General features: G+C 39.8%; 1 protein-coding gene across 1 annotated transcript; it reads left to right on the top strand.

The window, feature by feature from the left end:
- Nucleotides 1–218: 218 nt before the first annotated feature.
- IL1RL1 (interleukin 1 receptor like 1) lies at nt 219–19,981 on the top strand. Its single transcript, XM_086482145.1, has 10 exons — nt 219–288; nt 2,541–2,742; nt 3,038–3,206; nt 3,294–3,456; nt 6,353–6,421; nt 8,309–8,441; nt 8,534–8,691; nt 16,375–16,518; nt 18,286–18,444; nt 19,635–19,981. The coding sequence occupies exons 1-10, from the start codon at nt 222–224 to the stop codon at nt 19,979–19,981; spliced, it is 1,611 nt and encodes a 536-aa protein (XP_086338271.1). The 5' UTR covers nt 219–221.
- The last annotated feature ends 810 nt before the right edge of the window (nt 19,982–20,791 follow it).

The following is a 20,791-nucleotide window of genomic DNA, read 5'->3' as shown; positions in this document are numbered from 1 at the left end:
CTTTTGCACTGATTATAGAACCAAGAGAATCATCTCAAAGCTGCAAAACCGTTGCTACACACACACATACACACACTGTACAGAGCAGCTCACATGATGCAGTTTATCACTGCATGACGTAGTTATCTGTTAGTAGATGTTCATCAGTATCATGGCAATAGCATAACTGATGCAGTCAGAGTATATTCTGAGATATCAATTTTTCTTTCTTTTATAGAAATATGATGGGGTTTGCACATTTGATCTTCTTATCTACCTTCCTCTCGGTTTCCATGACATCTGAAACATGTAAGTCATGTTTTAAAAATACTTTCTGATGAGGTATATGCTATAGAATGTACAGTCTGTTCCCAAACTGGTATTTTTTTTAAAACCTAAAATGAGCTAGTTTACCTCAAGCCACAAATCACAGCTTAAAAACTAGCTTTAGGTGCTTTCTCTATATATTAAAATGCACTGAGTACTGTCCATTTCTGTGACATTAAGTCTAGGTTCTACTTCTGCTCCTTGGCGTCTCTGCAAGCAGAAAGAAAAGGGTCTTTTTGGAAGGATTTGAGAGTAGCTGTTCCAGGCCTGGGCAAAGTCTCCAAGAGCATGCTTAAATTGTACTGAACAGGCTGTATGCATATGCACCCTGCTGAACCAGGGATGTAACTGGGCGCTTTGCTCATTAAAAATGCTTTTCAATGTCCTGTTTTTGGGGATGTTAACCCACAAGTGCAATGTCACAATAACATTTCCCTGAACATGGGGGATATTCAAGTCAGTAAGCTCTTTCTGACGAGACAGCTCTGCTGACTCTGCTATATAATGCTGATCAGTGCTGACCAGTGACACGGCGTTACACAGCACTCACGTAGTTCTAGTCTCCAGCTGAGCTGCTTATTTGTCTGAAAGAATCATAAGGTATGATCTCTAAATATTTCCCCATATTCTCAGTTTTATGATATGAATGCTAAACTTCCAACGAATTAGATTTATTAAGTTGCCAAACGCTGCTGAAGAATTTGCCAAAATATTTTTCACCAATGTCATTGAGTTTAGATGAAGCCTCTCACTTCCTATGTGTTCCCTCTCCTCCTCTATTTTTTCCTGTATTTCCAATATGTTCCTTCTTCAGTGGGGCAATGCCGCCTTTCCTGACACCCCTGATATGTCCCACTGTCTTTGCAAGGCTCATGGGTGGGAATGCTGTTAAAATGATGGGGTTGGAGGTGCTCATACCTGATGTGGCTGATTTAGGTGCCTGAATTACTAAGTGAGATGACATGTAACGTCAGTGGAGGTGGACTTCTTTAGAAAGAACCAGAGCAGAAGCCAAGTGTTCACCATGTAGAGAGACTCACCACTTGATTTGTGCACCTACGTGTCTAAAGCCAAGCTGTGACAATACCTGCATAAAGTGTCATTTTTGATAGACTGTCTCTATTTTGATTAGGCACTTGGTTACCTGCCTCTCATTTTCATGCTCCCTTATCTACTGTGGCTCCTCTGCTAATCTCTGTCTTTGTCCAGTGTCCATCCTTGCTTATTTTCTCATCTTTCTCTCCTCTAAAATGCAATTTAATTTTCAGATTAACATTTCTGTTTTCAACAGACCGTTCACTATTCAGGTGCCTGGGCACTTAAATATCTGTCAAGATTGCTTAATTCAAGTTTATTTGGACCAGTTTCACTATTCAAAAGTAGAAATATACTCAGTTAAAAATAAATAAATTAGTGTCTTACTCCAAACTTGTTCCTCTTTTTTCTTAATGTGTGAGCATGTGTGGTTTGTTTTCCTAAACTTCTTACATGTCTCTTATTTCTTTCTGACACTTTTCCACCTTCCCACCAGATTCTTCCTTTCAGCTGGTTACATTTCTTTCATTTTTTTTTTCATATTTTCATGAACTTCAGAAAGAAGAGTTTGTGGATTTTGGTTTGGGTTTTTTTTGGTGGTTTTTTTTGTTTGTTTGTTTGTTTTGTTTTTAATGATCTTATCTACAGGCTTCCTGCTTCTACCGTTTTTTTCTTCTATGAAAAAAAATCTATTGATTTCCCTTTTCTGTATTAAAAAGGCAGAAGAAGAGCTCTTCTCTATTGTATAAATAAATATTCATTATACAGAATTAAGGAAGGCATTAATGCCAGTACTTTTCTATGTGTTTAAATTCCTGTTTTGAATAAAGCTTGAAAGCATTTTGAAAAATGTTTGGCTTTCAAGCAAACATTTGCATAAGTTCATTTCAAGAAATGGCTATTTTTTAATTAAAGACTCATATTTTTTAGTGTATGTCTGGTTTGAATCTAGAAGTTTGTCTGTTTGTTTCAGTCTCTCCCGTTAATTGCTATTTTTGCAAACAAATGACTCCCCAACTCAAGCTAAACAAAATTTTTCTTGAAAAAATCTAGTGAGAATATGTTTGCCACAAGTCATCTCTGAAAACCCAAGGAAGGTAGAGGGACATGACTGGCCTACTGATCCAGGAATGCCAAGTTCTTTGTCTCAGTGGGCTAAGGTTTAATTTCTCAGATTTTTACCTTTTGTTCACGTGCAGTTGATGCAATGGAAGGTGAGGCTTTTGTTATAAAATGTCCCAGATGGAGTTCAGCTGTGAAATTCACCTGGTATCACACGCATACTAAGAAAATAATTCCTGCAGAAGAAGAGAGATCACGAGTATTTTCCTTCAAACGATTTCTTTGGTTTCTGCCAACTTCTAGAGAGGATTCTGGAAACTACACTTGTGATATACATTTGTAAGTGTCACATTGAAAAGTGAAAGGTGTAAGAGTGGAAAGAAACATACATGTTGTAATAATACATTCTAATTGTTATCTGTGGAAACAATGCTATTTTTCATAGTATACACCAATTCATGTAACATTTCAGCCTGTAATTGCTGTTTTTCTGACAGGTCATTAAAATCAACCTGTGACTGAACTACAATATTCATCTATATGTTTATAAAACAGGGCTCACATTCGTTACAAATATTTAATATAGTCCATATAAAAACACTATCATTGACATATATTTATTTCATTTTTAAAGTTCAAATAATAGCACAAAGTCATTCAACATGAGTGTGCAGGTGCATCCGTACAAGCAAGGAGTATGTTTCCCAAGTCAGATTCGTTACCCAAATGACACTGGAAGAGGAAAAATTGTTTGTCCTACAATTGACAATTATACGAATGCTACTATCATCCAATGGTATAAGGTAAATAAAACCCTCATGATGCCAGTTGCAGATCACAGTTCTGTGAGAAGTTATTTGCAGCCGAATAAAGAAAGTTTTCTTTTCCAGAACTGCAAACCTCTTCAGGGACAGAGATACTTCAAGGCAGAAAAATATATTTTTATTAACAACCCAAGAAAGGAGGATGATGGTTATTATACTTGTCGATTTATCTACACTCATAAAGGAAATGTGTTTAATGTATCAGCAACAAGGATTTTCATAAGTAAGGGTAAGACAATCATTTTGTAGCTTGCTAAGATAAAAAAGACTGGTATCTACTTAAAGCAGAGGAAGCTTCTTTTGTACGTTAAAGAGTAAAAGAATTTCTGTTGGTTTGTTTTATCTTCTTAATGAAACTTTAGATCAGCTTTTTAGGTGAATTTTTTGGATGTTGATCCAAATGCAGCAAGATGTGGGTAAATTCAGACCTGGTCACGTTTGGCTTTCTGATAAAAGTCTCTGACGACTCTGGTTGTATACTGTGGTTGGTAGAGCTGTCTGGTAGCACTTATTTCTGAAATGAAGGGTCTCCTCAATGGGATGCCACAAAGCTCTGCTTTCTCTTTGTTTGAGGGTAGAATTTGTAGCTAGTGAGGATCATCTGGTGATCACTGGATCACTGATGTGCTGATGGCCTGCAACTCATTATCTTCTGGTCTATCTTGAGTATCTAGCACTTATTTGATAGCAGGGCTGAAAAAAAACTTTTAGATTTGTCTTGAATGAGACAAAGTGAGTGAGATAGATAGGTATAGACAGAAAATGAATGGAGCTTAGTGATTACTGTGTCTTTGTTAATTTGAATGTGGCCAACATGGTTGAGGTATGGACTTCGGGGTGCCTCTAGGATGCAGTCTCCTCAGGGAGCATTTGTGTTTGGATGGTGGTCAGGGGAAGAGCATGCAGCACTCATCAGTTCCAGATTCCATGAACTTGCAAAACTTCAAATTGTGTCTTCAGTTTTGCAATCAGATTGTAAGAAAACCAATCAGAAAGACCTTTTTTGGGGGGGTTGGGGGGGAGGCTTGGGTTTGGGTTGTGGGTGGTTTTTTTGGCTTTTTTTTTTTTTAAAAAAAAACAGATAATGTTCATTTGCAGACTAACATCAGTCCTTTTTGCTGTGGTGAGGCACCCAACTTGTGGGCAGAATGCAGATTTGGAGTGTAGGAGCCTTGGTTCCAGTTTTTGCTGCTGTGCCCAGATCTCAGTAGCGGAGTTTATTGTGATTATTTTGAGCTTGACAGAAGACAGATTTGACCTGAGACCAAGTACAGCTTAGGAGGTGTTGTGCCTTTCCTCCCCCTCTTCCCTGTGATACCCTGATGGTCTACATGACACTTCTCTGCCAAACACTGTTTTTGTTTGAAAGTACTTTCATCAAAACTTCTCTAACTGGTCAGGAATATTGCTGTGTCTGGGTTATAACGAAAATTGCTGGGTTTTATTTCACAGAAAGGCATCCAAATTTACAAAAGCCTATGTTACATCCAGGCAAATTACTTCATTTCAAAGTTAATCTGACTTCCTTTTGAAATCATCGCAGAAAGAAGGGATTACAACACAACATGTAAAATCTAAGCTGTGTTTGTCATGTCTGCTCCCGTTTTTACTAAATTCAAAGTACTTAATGACAACTTTGAATTTTTATCAGCCCTTAAAATTAGTATGCTGATGAGTGGAACCGTTATGTTTTGATAATATTGGCTTTACGATGTACCTTTTTGTTGCCTTGCAGATCATAGAATCACAGAATCACAGAACGGTTTGGGTGGAAAGGGACCTTAAAGACCATCTAGTTCCAACACCCCTGCCATGGGCAGGGACACCTCCCACCAGACCAGGTTGCTCCAAGCCCCATCCAACCTGGCCTTGAACACTGCCAGGGAGGGGGCAGCCACAGCTTCTCTGGGCAACCTGTGCCAGTGTCTCACCACCATCAGAGTAAACAACTTCTTCCTAATATCTAATCTAAATCTCCCTTCTTTCAGTTTGAAACCATTACCCCTCATCCTGTCTCTACATTCTCTGATAAAGGGTCCCTCCCCATCTTTCCTGTAGGCCCCCTTTAAGTACTGGAAGGCCGCTATGAGGTCTCCCCAGAGCCTTCTCCAGGTTGAACAACCCCAACTCTCTCAGCCTGTCCTCACAGGGGAGGCGCTTCACTCCCCCAATCATCTTCATGACCCTCTTCTGGACCCACTCCAACAGGTCCATGTCTTTCCTTGCTGAGGGCTCCAACGTGTTTGCAGTGGGAAATAGGAGACTCCAAAGAAGCAATAGGCTCCAAAGAAGCAATGTGTTTCAAGTGGGAAATACAAGACAGAATAAAGGGCAAGAAAAGAAGAAAAGTGCATCAAGGGAAAAAAATCTGAAAGATCTGAATGCCCAGTTCAAGCCAAGGAGCTGGATGTAGTTCGGACCTGTCCATAACAATTAGTAGTGCGGATGGAAAAGAAATATGTCAAAGAAAAAGTAGTGTTCCTTCTAGAAGGTGCTAACAAGGGTCGGTCAGTGTTGTGGCAGACTGATATGATGTCTGCAGCAGTGCGCAGACAGCGGAGAGAGAGTCTTGGGAACCAGATGTGCTTGGCTGTCAGGCTGCAGGGCTGGGGGAAACAGAAGGGAACGTGGGCAGGCAGCTTATGGGCTAAAGGATCCCCAGTTCGGATACTGCATAAAAGTACATATTAGCTATTTCATATCATGGATATGAGTAATTTCTCAAATATTGGAAGGAATCTCTTTATCTCTTTTTAAAAACAAAATAAGCAACTGAGAAAACACACAAACCTATAACTGCCTCTGTTTTTTTATCCCACTCAGCAGCTAAACCAGTACTTAAGAAACTAAAAATTTTTCTTGCTCTTTATGTACAAAAGTAAAAATTGAATAAATGGGGAGAAAATACTTAAACTATTAACATGTACAGACTCCCCAGAAGTATTTGGTCATAGGAATAAAACCAGATGATCCCAACAGACATGTGAAACACTGGTGTAGTGTTATTTTGCAATTATGCTTTGGAATCTTGAAATATTAACTGTGCAGATTATAATCATCATCTTACAAAATGCATTTTCACAGCTTTCTAATATGTGCTTTCTTTCCCTCCTTAATTTCTAAAGCAAAACACTCACCTCTACCTCCACAAATTTTATTTCCAAAGGATAAAAGTGTAGTAGAAGTGGAGCTTGGTAAGTACAGACTTCAAATTGTTTTTAAATTAACGTTTTGTGATGGCCTAGCGAACATGAGGATCTTCAAGAAGATTTAGTGATGGAATTTTTTATTACAGTTTTGCACCATAATGTTTACCAGATTTAATTCATGCCAGGCACAGTTAGGTATAACTGATGGGTTATTTAGGCATTAAGCAGCAGTATAAGAGGATTTAAATAACCCATTCGACCCTCACAGGAATTGACTAGGATTACTCACATGATCAGTTATTACATCTCAGCTGAAGGGGTGACAGCTTCCATCCACTTCAAAGAGGGTTTTCGCTAAATGCCTTGAAACTGCTTGATGGTACCCCTAAGAGAGAGGGATGGGCGATTTTCGCAACTAGAGATACTCCTCGTTATTTGCAGTCCCCATGTGGAGACAGTGGCTGTCTCTGTTGGTGAATGAAGGAGGGCAAGGGACTGGTCGCTGGCCCTGAGGCCAAGGAGCACTGCCTGGCTCATGTCCATGTTGGCTAGCGTTGAGCAGACCTGTCTGGTTTGAAGATGCTGGGAGGGCTGAAAGACAGGACCAAGGAGTGAATTTAGAAATAGCAGGTTGGGGAGCCCATGATGCAGAGCTTGCTCGCTGGCTCCCTTTCGTTTAGGACCATAGACATTCTCAGTGATTCAGATTCACCCTGTGTAACTTGCAGCATCAGAGCAAGGTGCTTGTGGCGGGAGTAAGGGCTGTCTGGGGATTTTGTATAGTCAACAGAGAAAGGTGAACTTCTCCAGAAAGTGACTGAGCCCACCTGAAACATCAATAGGTTGCCCAGGATGCCTGTCTCTCAGGGCAGGTGGGTGAATCTGGGCCACTGGGAGAAGGGATGGCAATTACCACCCCACTGTTTCTGTCCTACAGCAAGACTACTCTGGTAGCAGGTACTGCAGGGGCATGGGGCCCTGTCTGAGGTGCCACGTACTGTGCTTCAGCGGCTTGCCACGTTGACTTGCATCCCCATTCTTTTTTCCTCCTTCCCCCAGTTGCTTTGTCACTCAGAATTAGATGATCTATGCTCCAGGACCACCTTTCTCTAATAACATGGTCAGTCTCTAGTACTCTGTAGGCTCTGCCCACCCCTCTGGGACAGTAAGTAATCTGGCACTGCTTGCATGGAGCAAATTTGCTTTACAGTTAAAAACCGTTTAATGTACTGGTTCTGCTGGCTCCTATTTGCAAAAATGAAGGAATTTCTCCATGTTCTCTAATACTAATGCAAAATGCAAGTCGTAAGATGTGTTAATCTTATCTAAGCCCTGCTTAGATGCAGATTTACATGCAAATAATTTCAAGTGTTCTAATTATACCTTCTTCCAGTCCAACGGTGACTCTTACTTTGGAATAAATATTTGCTAATGACAAATACTAATAAGTAATTTCCTATTTTAGTTTTGCTTGGACTGGTTTACTTTACTTTTGTCCAGCTTGAATAAAATCCAAGATAAAACTCTGCACACAAGACTTATGTGAAGTAATATATACTGAAATTTAATTATGTTATTTCCATGTACATTTGTATGTAAACCAGCATTTACTTTCTATGTTCCTCAACAATTGGTTACATGGGTTAAGCATCACAAGTAAAGTCTACACTGCCTTCATCATAATGAGTATAAATAATTCCTTTTGTAATCCTCGATGTTGTATTAGATCATTTGTTACAAATCTGATTTTACTATTTCTTTTTGAGTCTCTTCTATACATCATTTTGTCAGCAGTAGTTCAGAAAAATATGTAAAAATTGTTAAGATGAAACTCGTGTGGTATGAAGATTTATAGAAAAAATGTCATGAGGAAAATAAAATTATACTTGTTTTTCATCAAGGAATGTTTACATCTCTCTGTATCTTGATTAGGTGCTCCTTTGGCTCTGAAATGTCAGGCCCGCCTGGGGATTAAGAAACAGCCAATAGCTGTTGTCACATGGGATGTGGATAACATCCCAGTGAAATCCTTAGATTTTTCAAGATTTCATGAAAAAAATCATTTGTAAGTACATATAACGCAGAATAATCTTTCTTCTGTGCAAACTGTGCCTAGCCAATAAAGCCAATGGTACCAGCTCTTTCTCTCTCTCTAAGTTTTGAAGGACATGAGCAAGAACATTACAGAGAGACCACTTTGCATGTCACTGAAATAAGAAAGGAGGATCTGCAAGCAAATTTCACATGTGTGGCGGTGAATGAAATGCACAACACAAAAGCCACAGTGACGTTACAACTCAAAGCACAATGCGAGGGTAGGATTTTTTTTGGCTTTTGTTACACTTTGCGCTCGGTTTGAAATATGTTCATGATTTTATTTTATTATTTGTTACTGTTAGTGAGAATATTTCTGTTCATAAGAAGAAAAAACACCCTGCTTCCTCCTTACATATTCAAGCCAGTGGCAAAATTCCCTTGGCTTCATTAGGTCATGAAAGTCCTTGGGGTAAATTCTGCTGGGTGGAGGGCTTTACTCAAATGGTGTCAGCAAGAGATTAAACATGCAGATCATGACTCTATCAGCCCTGTGACAAGAATATCCTATTTCTAGGATATTTCTGCTCGGTGACAAATTCCCCTTGCCTTGAAGGCAGGCAGTGCGCTTGGATTTGAAGCACACTGGTATAGTACAGTCTGCTCTACAAAATACTCAGGCTATAAAGGAGCCTCTACAGAGAAGAGCTGGGCAAGGAACTGACCTCTTCTTTGGTCAAAAGTGTTAACAGTGCATTTTGAGAATCAAACTGTTGTTTCTAGGGTGGAACCATGGCAGAAAATAGGCCAACTTTAAAGACAAGAGTTTCAGCTGCCAGTTTGCCATTTTGCTTGCCTTCCCTCCTGTACCACATCCAAGTAGTGCCTTGTTTTTTTGCCACACCGCTGTAGTGCCTTGCTTTTTGACTGAATGTTAAGTGACATGACTGGTTTCTGTGATGTCTGGCTTTATCCTGTCTCCCTCTGAACAGCACTGTGTTCACTGTGTGCCACACAGAGATGTGAGTAACACTTTGAAGGCTTTCTCTTAGTTTTGTTTTTAAATTCATGGTTCTAGTAATTTCTGCCAGAGAAGGAAAATCCAGGGCAGTAAATGGTGGGGACCGGTATGGTCTTTAGCTCCTATAGGAATTTTTTTTTAATAGAGATAGCCAGATCCCTAAGCACTGTTGCCGGCACCACTGAGTTAGATTCTTATGGCAGAAAACACTATTGTGTCTGTGAAGGCACAACAAGAAGCTGCAGTCAATCGTTTCCTTTCTTATCCCTTCAGATATGCTGAACCACCAAGGACTTTGGGAAGAAACCCCAAGGCCTTTAACAGGGATTAGTTTTCTGTAAAAGAATGGTGGGAAGAGTAAAATCAAGTGTATTGTGTTCACAGGGTGTGCACAGCTCCATGTCCTGCAGTATTCTTGGCTGTTCATAACTTCCTACAGGATCATGGCTTCAAACCATAGACATATTTCCTTGCCATAGCCTAGACTACAAGGGAAGTAGGTGAATTGTAAAAGAGGATGGGGCATCATCCAGCAGGATAGCACTGGTTTTCCCCAGAGGAAGGTGGCAGGAGATGTTTTGGTTGGATATTACTAAGTGAGTGTGAGCTTAGCATCATTCAGGAAGCTAGAAGCACATCAGCTCTGCACTGAAGTATCTGAGTGTGGGAGCATACTTGCAATGAGAGGGAAGGAAACTGAGTAACAGTTCCTGTTCGTGCTAGTCAGGCAATACAAGTCTTTTATTGGCCCCATATTACAAACTAGATGAAGGAAAAAGTATATTTTATAATCTGTATTCACCAAGCGATTAATAGAATCTGATTTCTGTTGTAGACAAAACTTATTTTGTTTTTTATCCATAGGTCTTCAGTAAATGTTCATGAAAGCTCTTCATTGTGACCCTCCCCCTTTGCTGCTGCCTGTTTTGTGTGGGTATCTGTCCCCTTCTCCTTGTTGCTGTTGTTGTCAAGATGCCTGCTTCTGCTCCTCAGCACTGTTGATGTAAGCAATGCTATGTCCAGAAATGGTTGTGTTCTGCTTCAGTTTTCTTCACTCGCTCCTCACACAGCTCAGCAATATTTATGCTAAAACAATGTCAACTAAAACAATGTCAGCTTGCCTCTGAGTATAATAAAAATGCCATAGGGCTTGCTTGAGCCTCTCATCTTGTAAATGTGTAATAAAAATGTGTAGTCTCCTTCTTTTTTGTGTTTTGTTTATTTGTTTACTTTTAATGGGAAAAAAAAGTTGTGGGTTTTTTTTTTTTTAAAGATGTGACTGTTCCTTAGTGTTTCCCACAGTACAACTCATGTCTGCTAGCTACTATCTTGTTAATGTTCTTTTTACACAAGTTCCTGCTCTGTATTCTGGCTTTTTGTTTTTTCAGGGCATTCAGTATGGGTTAAATTATCATTATTTGTAGCACAGATCTGTGATAGGAAGTAAGAGACAAATAGATGTTGTGCCGCTTGCTACTCAAATTAGTCCATTCTGGGGGCATTTAATGAATTAGATAAATAGTGTTTAACAGCACAGGTGACAGGTTAAGGGAGGAGGCAAAGATGCTGTAAGAAATTGCATTAGGGCCCCTCTGTGTTAATACCTGTTCAGTCTCACAGCAATAGCCTCTGTCTTCAAAAACCTGCTGAATGAATGATTTGGCTCACCACATGGAAATTTTCTGTGGGAATCAGGAATTAAATCTATTTTTCTGAGTCATAATCAAATACTTCAGGTCATAGTTCACTGTTAGCAACATCATTATAATTAACCCTAACAATAACAATTGTAATCCACATAAGAATAAAAAATTGCCAAAGAGGAGTGATGAGAAAAGGAGGAGTTTCCTTCACAGTCAAGAGTGGTGAGAGCTGTTTGGTTTTGTCTCCATGGAAAACAAAAATAATCCGTTAATACTGCCAGGAACAGATGTCAGCGGCAAAGCTGCTCAACATTTCACATGGAAAAAAAGGATATTTTCCAGTTTAGGATATATGCTGTGCACACATATGTGTGTGAAGAAAAGTGCTGCATTGTGAAAAAAGCGTCTGTCTCAAGTGTCTGTCTGAAGCATCTTTTTACTCATCTTTTTAAATAAGAAATAAACGCTGCTAAGAAGCTGATCAGCTCTTTAGAAATGAGCTGTGAGACCAAAGTACCTCAGTTATCAGGAGTAATGCAATGCAGTCAGCTCCTTTTGGTGTGATTTGGTATATCCAGACTATGCACACTGTGTCTTTCAGACACAGAGAAATCAGGCAAATTCTTTCTTTGTTTTAGCGGAATTTTGACAGTCTCTGCAGTTATGTTCTTGCCTCCATTAGGAGGTGCTAATGTCACTGCACCTTTCAGCTGCTGCTGCTACATTCAGAAGTTGCTTCTTCTCCTGCTGAAGAAGATCTTTCTCCATTTTTTTCTCACCCAACCCCTGACTGGACTTTTATCACCCCCAGTCAATATGGAACCCATCCTTCCACACTATTTCCCATCCTTTCTCTCCCCTCTTTGCCTGAAGCTGTTTGCTATCTTCTGACTCCTTCACCAACACTTGTTCATAAACACATTCTTCATGTCTCATAATACTTCTCTCTACAGAAAATATAGGCTGTCTCATTTTCTCCAGATCCTTCAGTGCTGTATCTCCCTTTTTAATTCCAGAGAAGGCAGTCATCCCAGATTTTACCTTCCCTCTCTGCCACAAGACATGTCCTCTCATGTGCTTGGAGATCATCTGCGTAACTTGTTGCGTAGTGTGCCTCTGGTCCCTGTAAGGCTAAGGAATTTGCAACAGCTTTTGACTCCCTTTTCTTCCACCTTTCGTGACAAAGACATAGGTAGTCTTGCTGGACACCTGGCAAGAGACAGCAACTCTGCCTGCCAGACTACTCCCAATTGCCTTCCACAGGTGCTTGGTGTCTTTCATGCTGGAAGATGTGTCCTCTCAAGAATGAGAAAACTAATTGATTACACTGTTCATGCCAGTTCAGCTCATTGATAACTGCAGTGGAGCAATGCTCACAAAAGTAGTTCTTTTGGCAGAGGGAGGGAAGCTGTTAGCTCCAGAGACAGAGGTAATGACCAGTAGTTGGTCAAACACTGTTAACTCCTTCTGCCAGCAGAGCTGGGTCAGGACAGGAACATCCCTTCAGCATCCCCCTTAACCTGTCTGCTAGGGAATACACAGGCTGTCTGAATAGCTTCCAAGTCCTTTTTTTTTTTTAATTGATATACAAGGTGTCTTTTAGTTGCTCATCTTGATTCAGGGCTGGTTAAATAACTGGAGGTGGCTTTTCATGTGTCAGACACACAAGCATCATCTTATTTCTTCCGAGCATTCTTCAGTTCTCATTCACAAGGCAGTGTAAAATGCCCAGAGGGCCGCAAATCTTTCTGACCTGAACCCTTTTCTCTGGAGTATGCCAGAAATTCCAGCCATTCAGAGCAGAGATAAAGTTCAGCCCAGAACATCAGCTCTGTTCTTCCTCAAAGATATTTAACACCAAATCTAACCTTTTGGCTCGTCTTTGGTATATGGATGTGGACAGGGATTCCAGACCCAGATCTCTGCCTTTACTGTCTGGAAGTGAGTCCAACTTAGAAGCCAGCGAAATTAGCAAAAAACTGCTGTTCTTCCAGAGTTTGTCAGGAAATCCTTCAAATGTTGCTTTCTGACTTGTTTTCTCTGGCCTCTCCAATATTGTTTCTTGTGAGCTGATAGTTCTGTATTCCCATTGCTCTTGAATATAAATAAATAGTGTTAGAAGATAGTCCACTCATGAACTCTCTGCCACTGAATGATGCAGTAAAGTCAAACGGAACAACAGGATCAGTTCAATCTCATTCAAGGCCTCTAAAAATGGCTTCTGGCCCTTGCCCCTATTGTGTTGAAGATAGCTGATTTATTCCAGAGAAACAAGAGGCTGAGTCAGCCTTACTGGGAACTGGACCTGCTCTTCCAGGAAGACCCCTGTGGGGTTCTTGTCTGACTCTTTACAAGCTGTATAAGCACAGGAAATTTATCACTTCTTTTCCAGCCTTGTTCTAATCAGTGCAAAACCAAATGTAAACAGTTTTTTCGGTTCATAATTGCAAAAGTTGTTGGAACCTGTTTCTTCTCTAGATGTTTTATAGATACTTACTCAATGCGTTACAACAGTATTTGTAATGTTGTGGTCAGCACACTGTCAACAAATGAAGCAATAAGAAACAGGGCAATCTCTGATGCTTGGATTGTCCTTACCAGGCAGTGGAAGAGGTTTTCTGATTTTGTCAGTGTGTGTGTGTGTGTATGTGTTTATTGACCAGAAAGATGGATCAAATCATAAAATTTGGAGGGGTCCACAAGGGCAAAGTTCCTGCATGGGCATCACGTGACACTGTTAAAACTACAAAATGGCCAGACTTTAGTATAAAATAAACAGGTTGTTTTCTTGCCCACTTCAATCTTACTGGAAGGTGGTTTCCCCAGATCTCCTAGTTCTGGTGAGGTATGCTTCATCAAATACCTGATGTTTCTTTCTCCCTTTAAATGGCAAAGAAATAAACAGGAAGAGTGTGAAAATCATGTCAAATTTACCTCACATCCTACCAGAGGAAACAAAAAATGTACTTGTAAGCTCTTTTATTAATACACTTTTTCAGTGGAATTTCTCAGGCACTAATATTTTTAGGCTGCCTCTGTAAGTGCTGCTTAATACACTGCCTTATTCAACATCTGGAGAAGCCAGGGAAGCTGCAAATTTCAATATAAGAGACTCTTCACTCCTAAATATTTTATCTTATTCACTCAGTGCCATGTCCAAGAAAATACTCTAAAATTGCTCCTTGGTGGTAGTCAGTGCCTTCACCTAGTGCCCTATGTGCCGACTGCATACAATCTGCAGTATTTTCCAATCTGTCTTGCTGCCTATTCTGTAGAGGAAATTGAGACTGGCTCTGCTGTGAACATGCAGCTCCTCAAGTGCCAGTGAATGGCCTGCTGCTGCAGCCACGCGTCTTAGGTGTGTTTTGCAGGCAGAGGGAGGAAAAGCCCTGAATATCTGATCCCTCCTCTGAATGCACAAGGCCTGGCTAGGTAGAGTTGCTAGCAGTACATACAATGGCCTTCCGTGGGCTGAGATGCTGTGAAGTGTCTTTACAGTGAGGATGCCAGAGCTGACCTCTATGTTTGTATTGCCATAATGCTTGTATTTAAATTTATATTTGGTCAACATTCAAAGGAATATTTCTTTCCTTAGCTAAGATAATTCTGAAATTGCAGCATACCTCAAATCTCATTGTAACACTGAAAAGATACGTGCTTCTAGTGATATTCCAAGCCAAAGCATTGCATCTGGCAATTATTACACTTGCTATATCATAGTAAAATAAAAATAGATGGGCCCTTTTGTGCAGAAGTGATGTACAATCTGGACCTTTTCATGTGCATTTCTTTGGGGTAAAAGTCCATCACTCAATGTGAGACCTCTGGAGGTATATTTTTTAATCCAAATCATTTCAGTGATCTGAAACACAGAGAAGTCCCCAAACTGGTTATATTATTACAACTATAGGATGATGAGTTGTCATGCTGGGCAGGAACAATTAAGTAAAGAAGGTATACTGCAAATGGAAATGTCTTAATGGATTTAGTTATCAGTGAAAAAACACACAAGGAACTGCTCTGAGTCTACATGTTAAAACCAAGCGGAGTAGATTTAGGTATCTTTCATTTGCTTAGGAGAAGTTTTCTACTATGAGACAATTGCCATTAATCTTCCCTCCAATGGAGTAGCGAATCCTCTTTGTGTAGCTGCTGTAAAAAGCCTTTGATATTTTAATTTCAATTTTGGCTATCTGGAATTCATGATGTTTTCAACACTGAATCTTGGGTGAATTCAATATGTCCAGGACATAGATCAAAGCTTTGAGGATGTAACAGTCTGTGAATTAAGCTTCCACCTTTCTAGTTTGGAGACAGTATAAAATGACCTTGCTTTTGCCTCCCATTGTTTCTTACTACAGCAGAACTAGATGCCGTTTAGAGGGCACACATATCTAGTTTGAATTCTCTCTCTTCGAACCACAGAACAGGAGCAAAAATGGGCTGTTGCAGAAATGCAGCTATCTGGGATTGTAGCTCTCCCCTAGAAGTCCTGGACTAGCTGTGTGCATATGTATTATAGCAGAGAGCTGGTGACTGCCATCCTTATGGAACCATAGAATCACTATTTCACCACCCCCACTGTAAAAAATTTCTTCCTTATATCTAGTCTAAATCTATCCTTGATAAGTCTTCATCTCTGAGGTGGAGGTGGTCAGATTCAAGAGCTCTTCCATGAGGGAAGCTGCAACGAAAGTGGGTGGCTCCTTTCTTTCCCAATATTCCTTACTCGTCATTGCTATTTTATGCTCCATGACCCTCTTCAAAAGAGAAGGCAAGGGAGAACATCATCTGCTTCCAGCATTGTTTATTTTATTCTTGTGACCAAGACATGTTCTGTTTTCCTGCTTGTTTTGCATTTGTTCTTATCTTGCAGATTTATTATGTGCATGTTTTTCCTTACCCTGTTTGTGCAACTACGCCAGAAGCCTCTGATTGTCCTTTTGTGGACACTTAGGTTGTCACGCGTTGACTTAGATGCCTTACAAAATGCTTGAACGTTGTTGCTGGTTATGTTATTAACGATTTAACAATGTCACAAAATACTTAAACATCATTGTCAGCTGTGGTATCCAGTGTAGGTAGGTCTGGATTCAAGGGAAGTAAATGTTTATATACTGCTTAATACGATTCTAGTTAAGGGTCTCTGTGTTTGCTACATCAGCTAGACAAGGAAAAAACTTTGTGGTCTCTATTGTCGGCTCCTTAAAACTGTAACAGAAGTAAGGATATAAGAGGCTGAGGCTTCAGCCCACGTGTTAATTTCTCTATGGCTAACATTATATTCCTCTTCTTTGCAGTGGGTCTTCCCAACATCCTCTTGATTATAGGATCTCTAATTCTGCTACTTGCAATAGCAGTCTCTGTTATACTTTATCAGTCCTTCCGAGTTGATATTGTCCTATTGTATCGGGAGATATTTCAGCCCTACTCAGTCAAGGACGGTGAGTAAGAATTGAGCAAGAAAACTTAAAAAAAAGAAAAAAGGCAAATGATATGGAAATGGATTTATTTGATAGTTGCTTCCTAGCTCATATGACACCTGATACTGATCCTATGCTTTCTGAGGCCTTTTGAAATCACTTAGATACGAGGGAACATACATAGCTCTGGTAGTGCTTTACATTCCCATGTTTCCTAGGTTCTGTAGTGAGGTATTACATAAAAGTGGGATTCAGTCCTGGTTTCATTTTTTTTTTTTTCAAAGAAATATTTGACGTGAAACGTTGAATGACAGTGAAAAAGAGAAAGGTACCGTTATTGTGGAAAACACTTCTGGGGGGAACACATCCCATCCAACTTTAGGGGTGGACTTCAGTTTAAGATTAAGACATCTAAATTTAGTCACATGCAATGAAGGTGCACACATGCAAGTTCCTATCATAGACATGAAACCTGGAGACGTGGGGCTGGCTTCAGCTGTCTAACCATAAGCAGCTAGTGCTGTTGGAGCTCCCTTTGGACTTAAGAGAGATTTGAGCCCCTCTGCAGTGCCAGATGAAGGGCAGGCAGCGCCTAGTGACACTATGTGGTACATGTTTTTAGGTGACCAAATCCAGCTCCTCACCAATAAAATCAGCTGAGGTAACCAAGCACTGGGACTTTGCCTCGCTGGTCTAAACATGGGTGTCTAGATTCATTTGGGGTGGTCAAAAAAACAGACATATAACACAGATCTGCTGGACATTGCAGACTTCTGGAGCAGGATCTGGAGGTCAGGCAGGCTACCACAGGAAGACTCAAATGGAACTAGGTGCCTCTGTTTAGGCAACTCAGCTGGGCCCCTGACATTTACATGACAGTAATCTGAATCACTGTGGAATTCACTAACTGCAATGGTCAGTTCTCCACAGATTGTAGCAGGAGTTTAGACACATGCTTTCATGTAGACACCTAAATTTACATTTTTTAAACCTGACTCCTACCACAGATGTTTGCATGGTAGATATCTACAGCTGATCTAGTTACTTATGTTCTCTCTGAAGAGGAAAGAAGTATGCTTTTTAGCGCAGTTTCCATTTAAGCATATTTCATGATGAAATCAGACTCTGGAAACGGCTGTTTCTTTTTTATTGTAAGGATGGTCTGGACAAGAACCTCAGATAGCAACAAAAGAAGGATCATCTCCACTGCAAAGAAAGCAATGAAACATTTGGAATTAGAAAACAAATGCTGTAATGGAAAACATATTTGAGAGAAATGAAGAAAAGAGTGAAAGAAATATTTGACTTTGTACTTGATTCTGACTGTAAGACTACTTCCTGAGTAATGGAGCTTTTCACTCAGGACTATGATATGTCATGGGAACGATGAGTAATTTCTTCAGGGTGGAAGAATTTAAGTGGAGTGTCTTGTCCTGAAAGACAAAGGCCATTAACAGTCTATTGTATCACTGAAATAACAAATGCTGAGCTTCATCTCTATTTCATGCTAATATGCATCGATCAGTTGAATTCTTATTCTATATACTTTGGGATAAAGCCTTCACAATACAAAGGTCGGGTTCTCCAATGTTACAAACACACAGGACATAACAATTGAACATGGAAAACAACAAACCTGCACCTGATGATATACATTATTCAGATTAGCAGGGACTTCTACTTAGATCCATTTCAAAGACTGATATTTTGATTTTTCTTCTAGCTTTTGCAATAGACAGCTCTAATTCATGTTAACACAATACACTTTCCTCTTGTTTCACCCTACAGATGGGAAGATATATGATGCATATGTTATCTACCCCAAAAGCCACACCAATGAAGCTAATTTTGTGGAATATTTTGTTTACCAAATCATGCCAGATATTCTAGAAAATAAATGTGGATACAAACTGTGTATTTACGGGAGAGATATATATCCTGGAGAGGGTAAGTTTCAGATCAGATGATGCACTGAATAACTTGTCAAGCCTGAGCAAATTGTGGTTCTAGTCCCTTTTAGAGGTATAGGAAGGGGTACAGGAAGTCCCTTTTAGGGGTATAGGAAGTCCTTTTACGTTCCTGAGCTTGCTGCTCATCTCCTCAGCAGCTGTGTGCCTGATCTTTCAGGCAGGGTGACGCAATGGCACTCTGTGCTTGCCAGTGTACTAAGAAAAGCAAGCTACAGGGCAGGGGCGCATGTTGTTTATCATCTTCTTGGGTCATGCAGGAAACGTGACCCCAAGTGTGACTCCTAAACATACACCTTCTCTTTCGGTACTGTAACTCTGCACAGCCGTTGTCTGGGCAAAGCCACAATCAAACTGTGTGTGAGTAGGTCTACAAGACACAAAAGAGGAGAAAACCACAAACTAAGTTGAGGAATTAACCTTGCTGTTATCACTCAGGGTTTTTTAACCTGTTATGAGGGTGTTAGATTCACAGGATGTTCAGTTTCTGTTCACTGGCATGGACCGACTTTCGGTTCACACAATTCCCAGTGCTAATTCAGGAAAGAGTTGATGTTCTTTATTCCCCCTTCCTTGGCATCCAGAATGGCGTCATACTAATCTGTGCTAATTTCCATATGGACGCCTGCACAGGTTAGTGTAGAAATTTGCATGCTATAGCTCAGGAGAATTAACACTCCCTCTGCTGGTAAGTAAGCCTCTTAGAAGCAAAAGTCTCCAAATGACTAGTTTTTGTAGGTAAGTATTGCAAGGTCAGTTTGTAAAGCGCTAAACTTGATAGAACATGACTCTTTACATGGAGACTATTGATCAAGCACAAATTTGATGCAATCCAGATCTACTGAACTTGACCCTAGGTTGTTGGATTAGAAATTCCTAACAATTCTTAAGAGCAATGAAAATATTGTTTCAACCAAAGAAAACATTTGAAAGGAAAGCTTTGGTTTTTGGTTTTGTGGTTGTTTGGGTTGTTTTTTTGTTTGGTTGGTTTTTTTGTTTGTTTGTTTGTTTGATCGTTAGGGTTTTTTAGCTCTTTTTCTGACGAGTAAACTGTGCCAGACTGGAAGTGAAGTTATTTCTGGTTAAAAAGCAACAAAAATTAAGTGCCTAAAACCAAAAGAGTTTGTAAAAGACATTTCAGGGTCTCATCATTTTCTTGTACATTCCTAGATACAGCCAGTGCAATTGAGAAGAGGATGCAGAAGAGCAGACGGCTGATCATTGTTCTAACACGCCAGCTGATTAATTGTAAAGAACAGGCTTATGATCAACACATTGCTTTATACAATGCCCTCATTCAAAATGATACAAAGGTGATCCTGCTGGAAATGGAGACAATTGGGACTTACGAGAAGCTTCAGGAATCTCTTAGGTTTGTTATTAAGCAGCAAGGTACCATCAAATGGAAAAAGCAGCACACTGTGCTCTCACAGTCATCCAATTCTAAGTTTTGGAAACAGGTGAGGTACCATATGCCACTAAGACTCAAGTCCTCACACTCAGCTGATGCTGGGTGAACAGCCTATGAAAACACTGTTATGCTATCAGGATGGACCGCATGCCTGCAGCTCTTCTTCCTTTCAGTAGGTACATGATTTTACAGTCTGGAAGTCTGGCTGTCAATCCTTCAATTGAGTAACTGTAATGTAAACTGATGAAAGAGGTCTGGGGAACTGACGGAAGGTTTTATAGGTATGGGAGTTCTGTAAATAAACCATTCTAGGCTGTGTGCAGAATTTTGCATGTCACAGGAAACAAAACGTGCCTATACTCTTTCTGTATATAGTTGTGCATATAACTGAAAGTTAAGATTCTGAATAGCTGAATGCCCTGCAAGTTTGCTTTACATTCCTAATGCAGTTGATCAAACATAGATTTGTAATATTTGACTAGAAAGAATAGTGTGTATTATGCAACTAGAAAGTATAACGTTGTGCTTTTGTTAACTTTTTCCACCTCATATTCCTTTCTGATTCTATAGTAATACTCATACCATGAAATTTTATTTTTCCTTAGTATGGATGCTTCATTAAGGGCTCTTTTGAGACAGACATGAATACAGCATTTTAAAAAAATGCAGTGTTAAGGGAAATAAATACACTGATACGTATTTGCATATATATGTGCATTTTAAAAGATTTTTAATATATATGTATACATATATAAGTTAAAATGAATCTCATACAAAGGGGAAAATTTTAAATCTTTCATGTAAAACAGACCATGCTGTTACTGTTGTTATTATCGCCAGATAGAAATAGCATTTTAAAATTTAGGGTGTTTTTTGTACACTGATAGCATTCCTTTAAGCTACTGAAAAAAGAGAT

The sequence above is a fragment of the Leptosomus discolor genome, chromosome 1 (assembly GCF_034619465.1).
Source record: "Leptosomus discolor isolate bLepDis1 chromosome 1, bLepDis1.hap2, whole genome shotgun sequence".
NCBI classification, from domain to species: Eukaryota; Metazoa; Chordata; class Aves; order Leptosomiformes; family Leptosomidae; genus Leptosomus; species Leptosomus discolor.
This window is presented reverse-complemented; position numbering and strand designations above follow the sequence as displayed.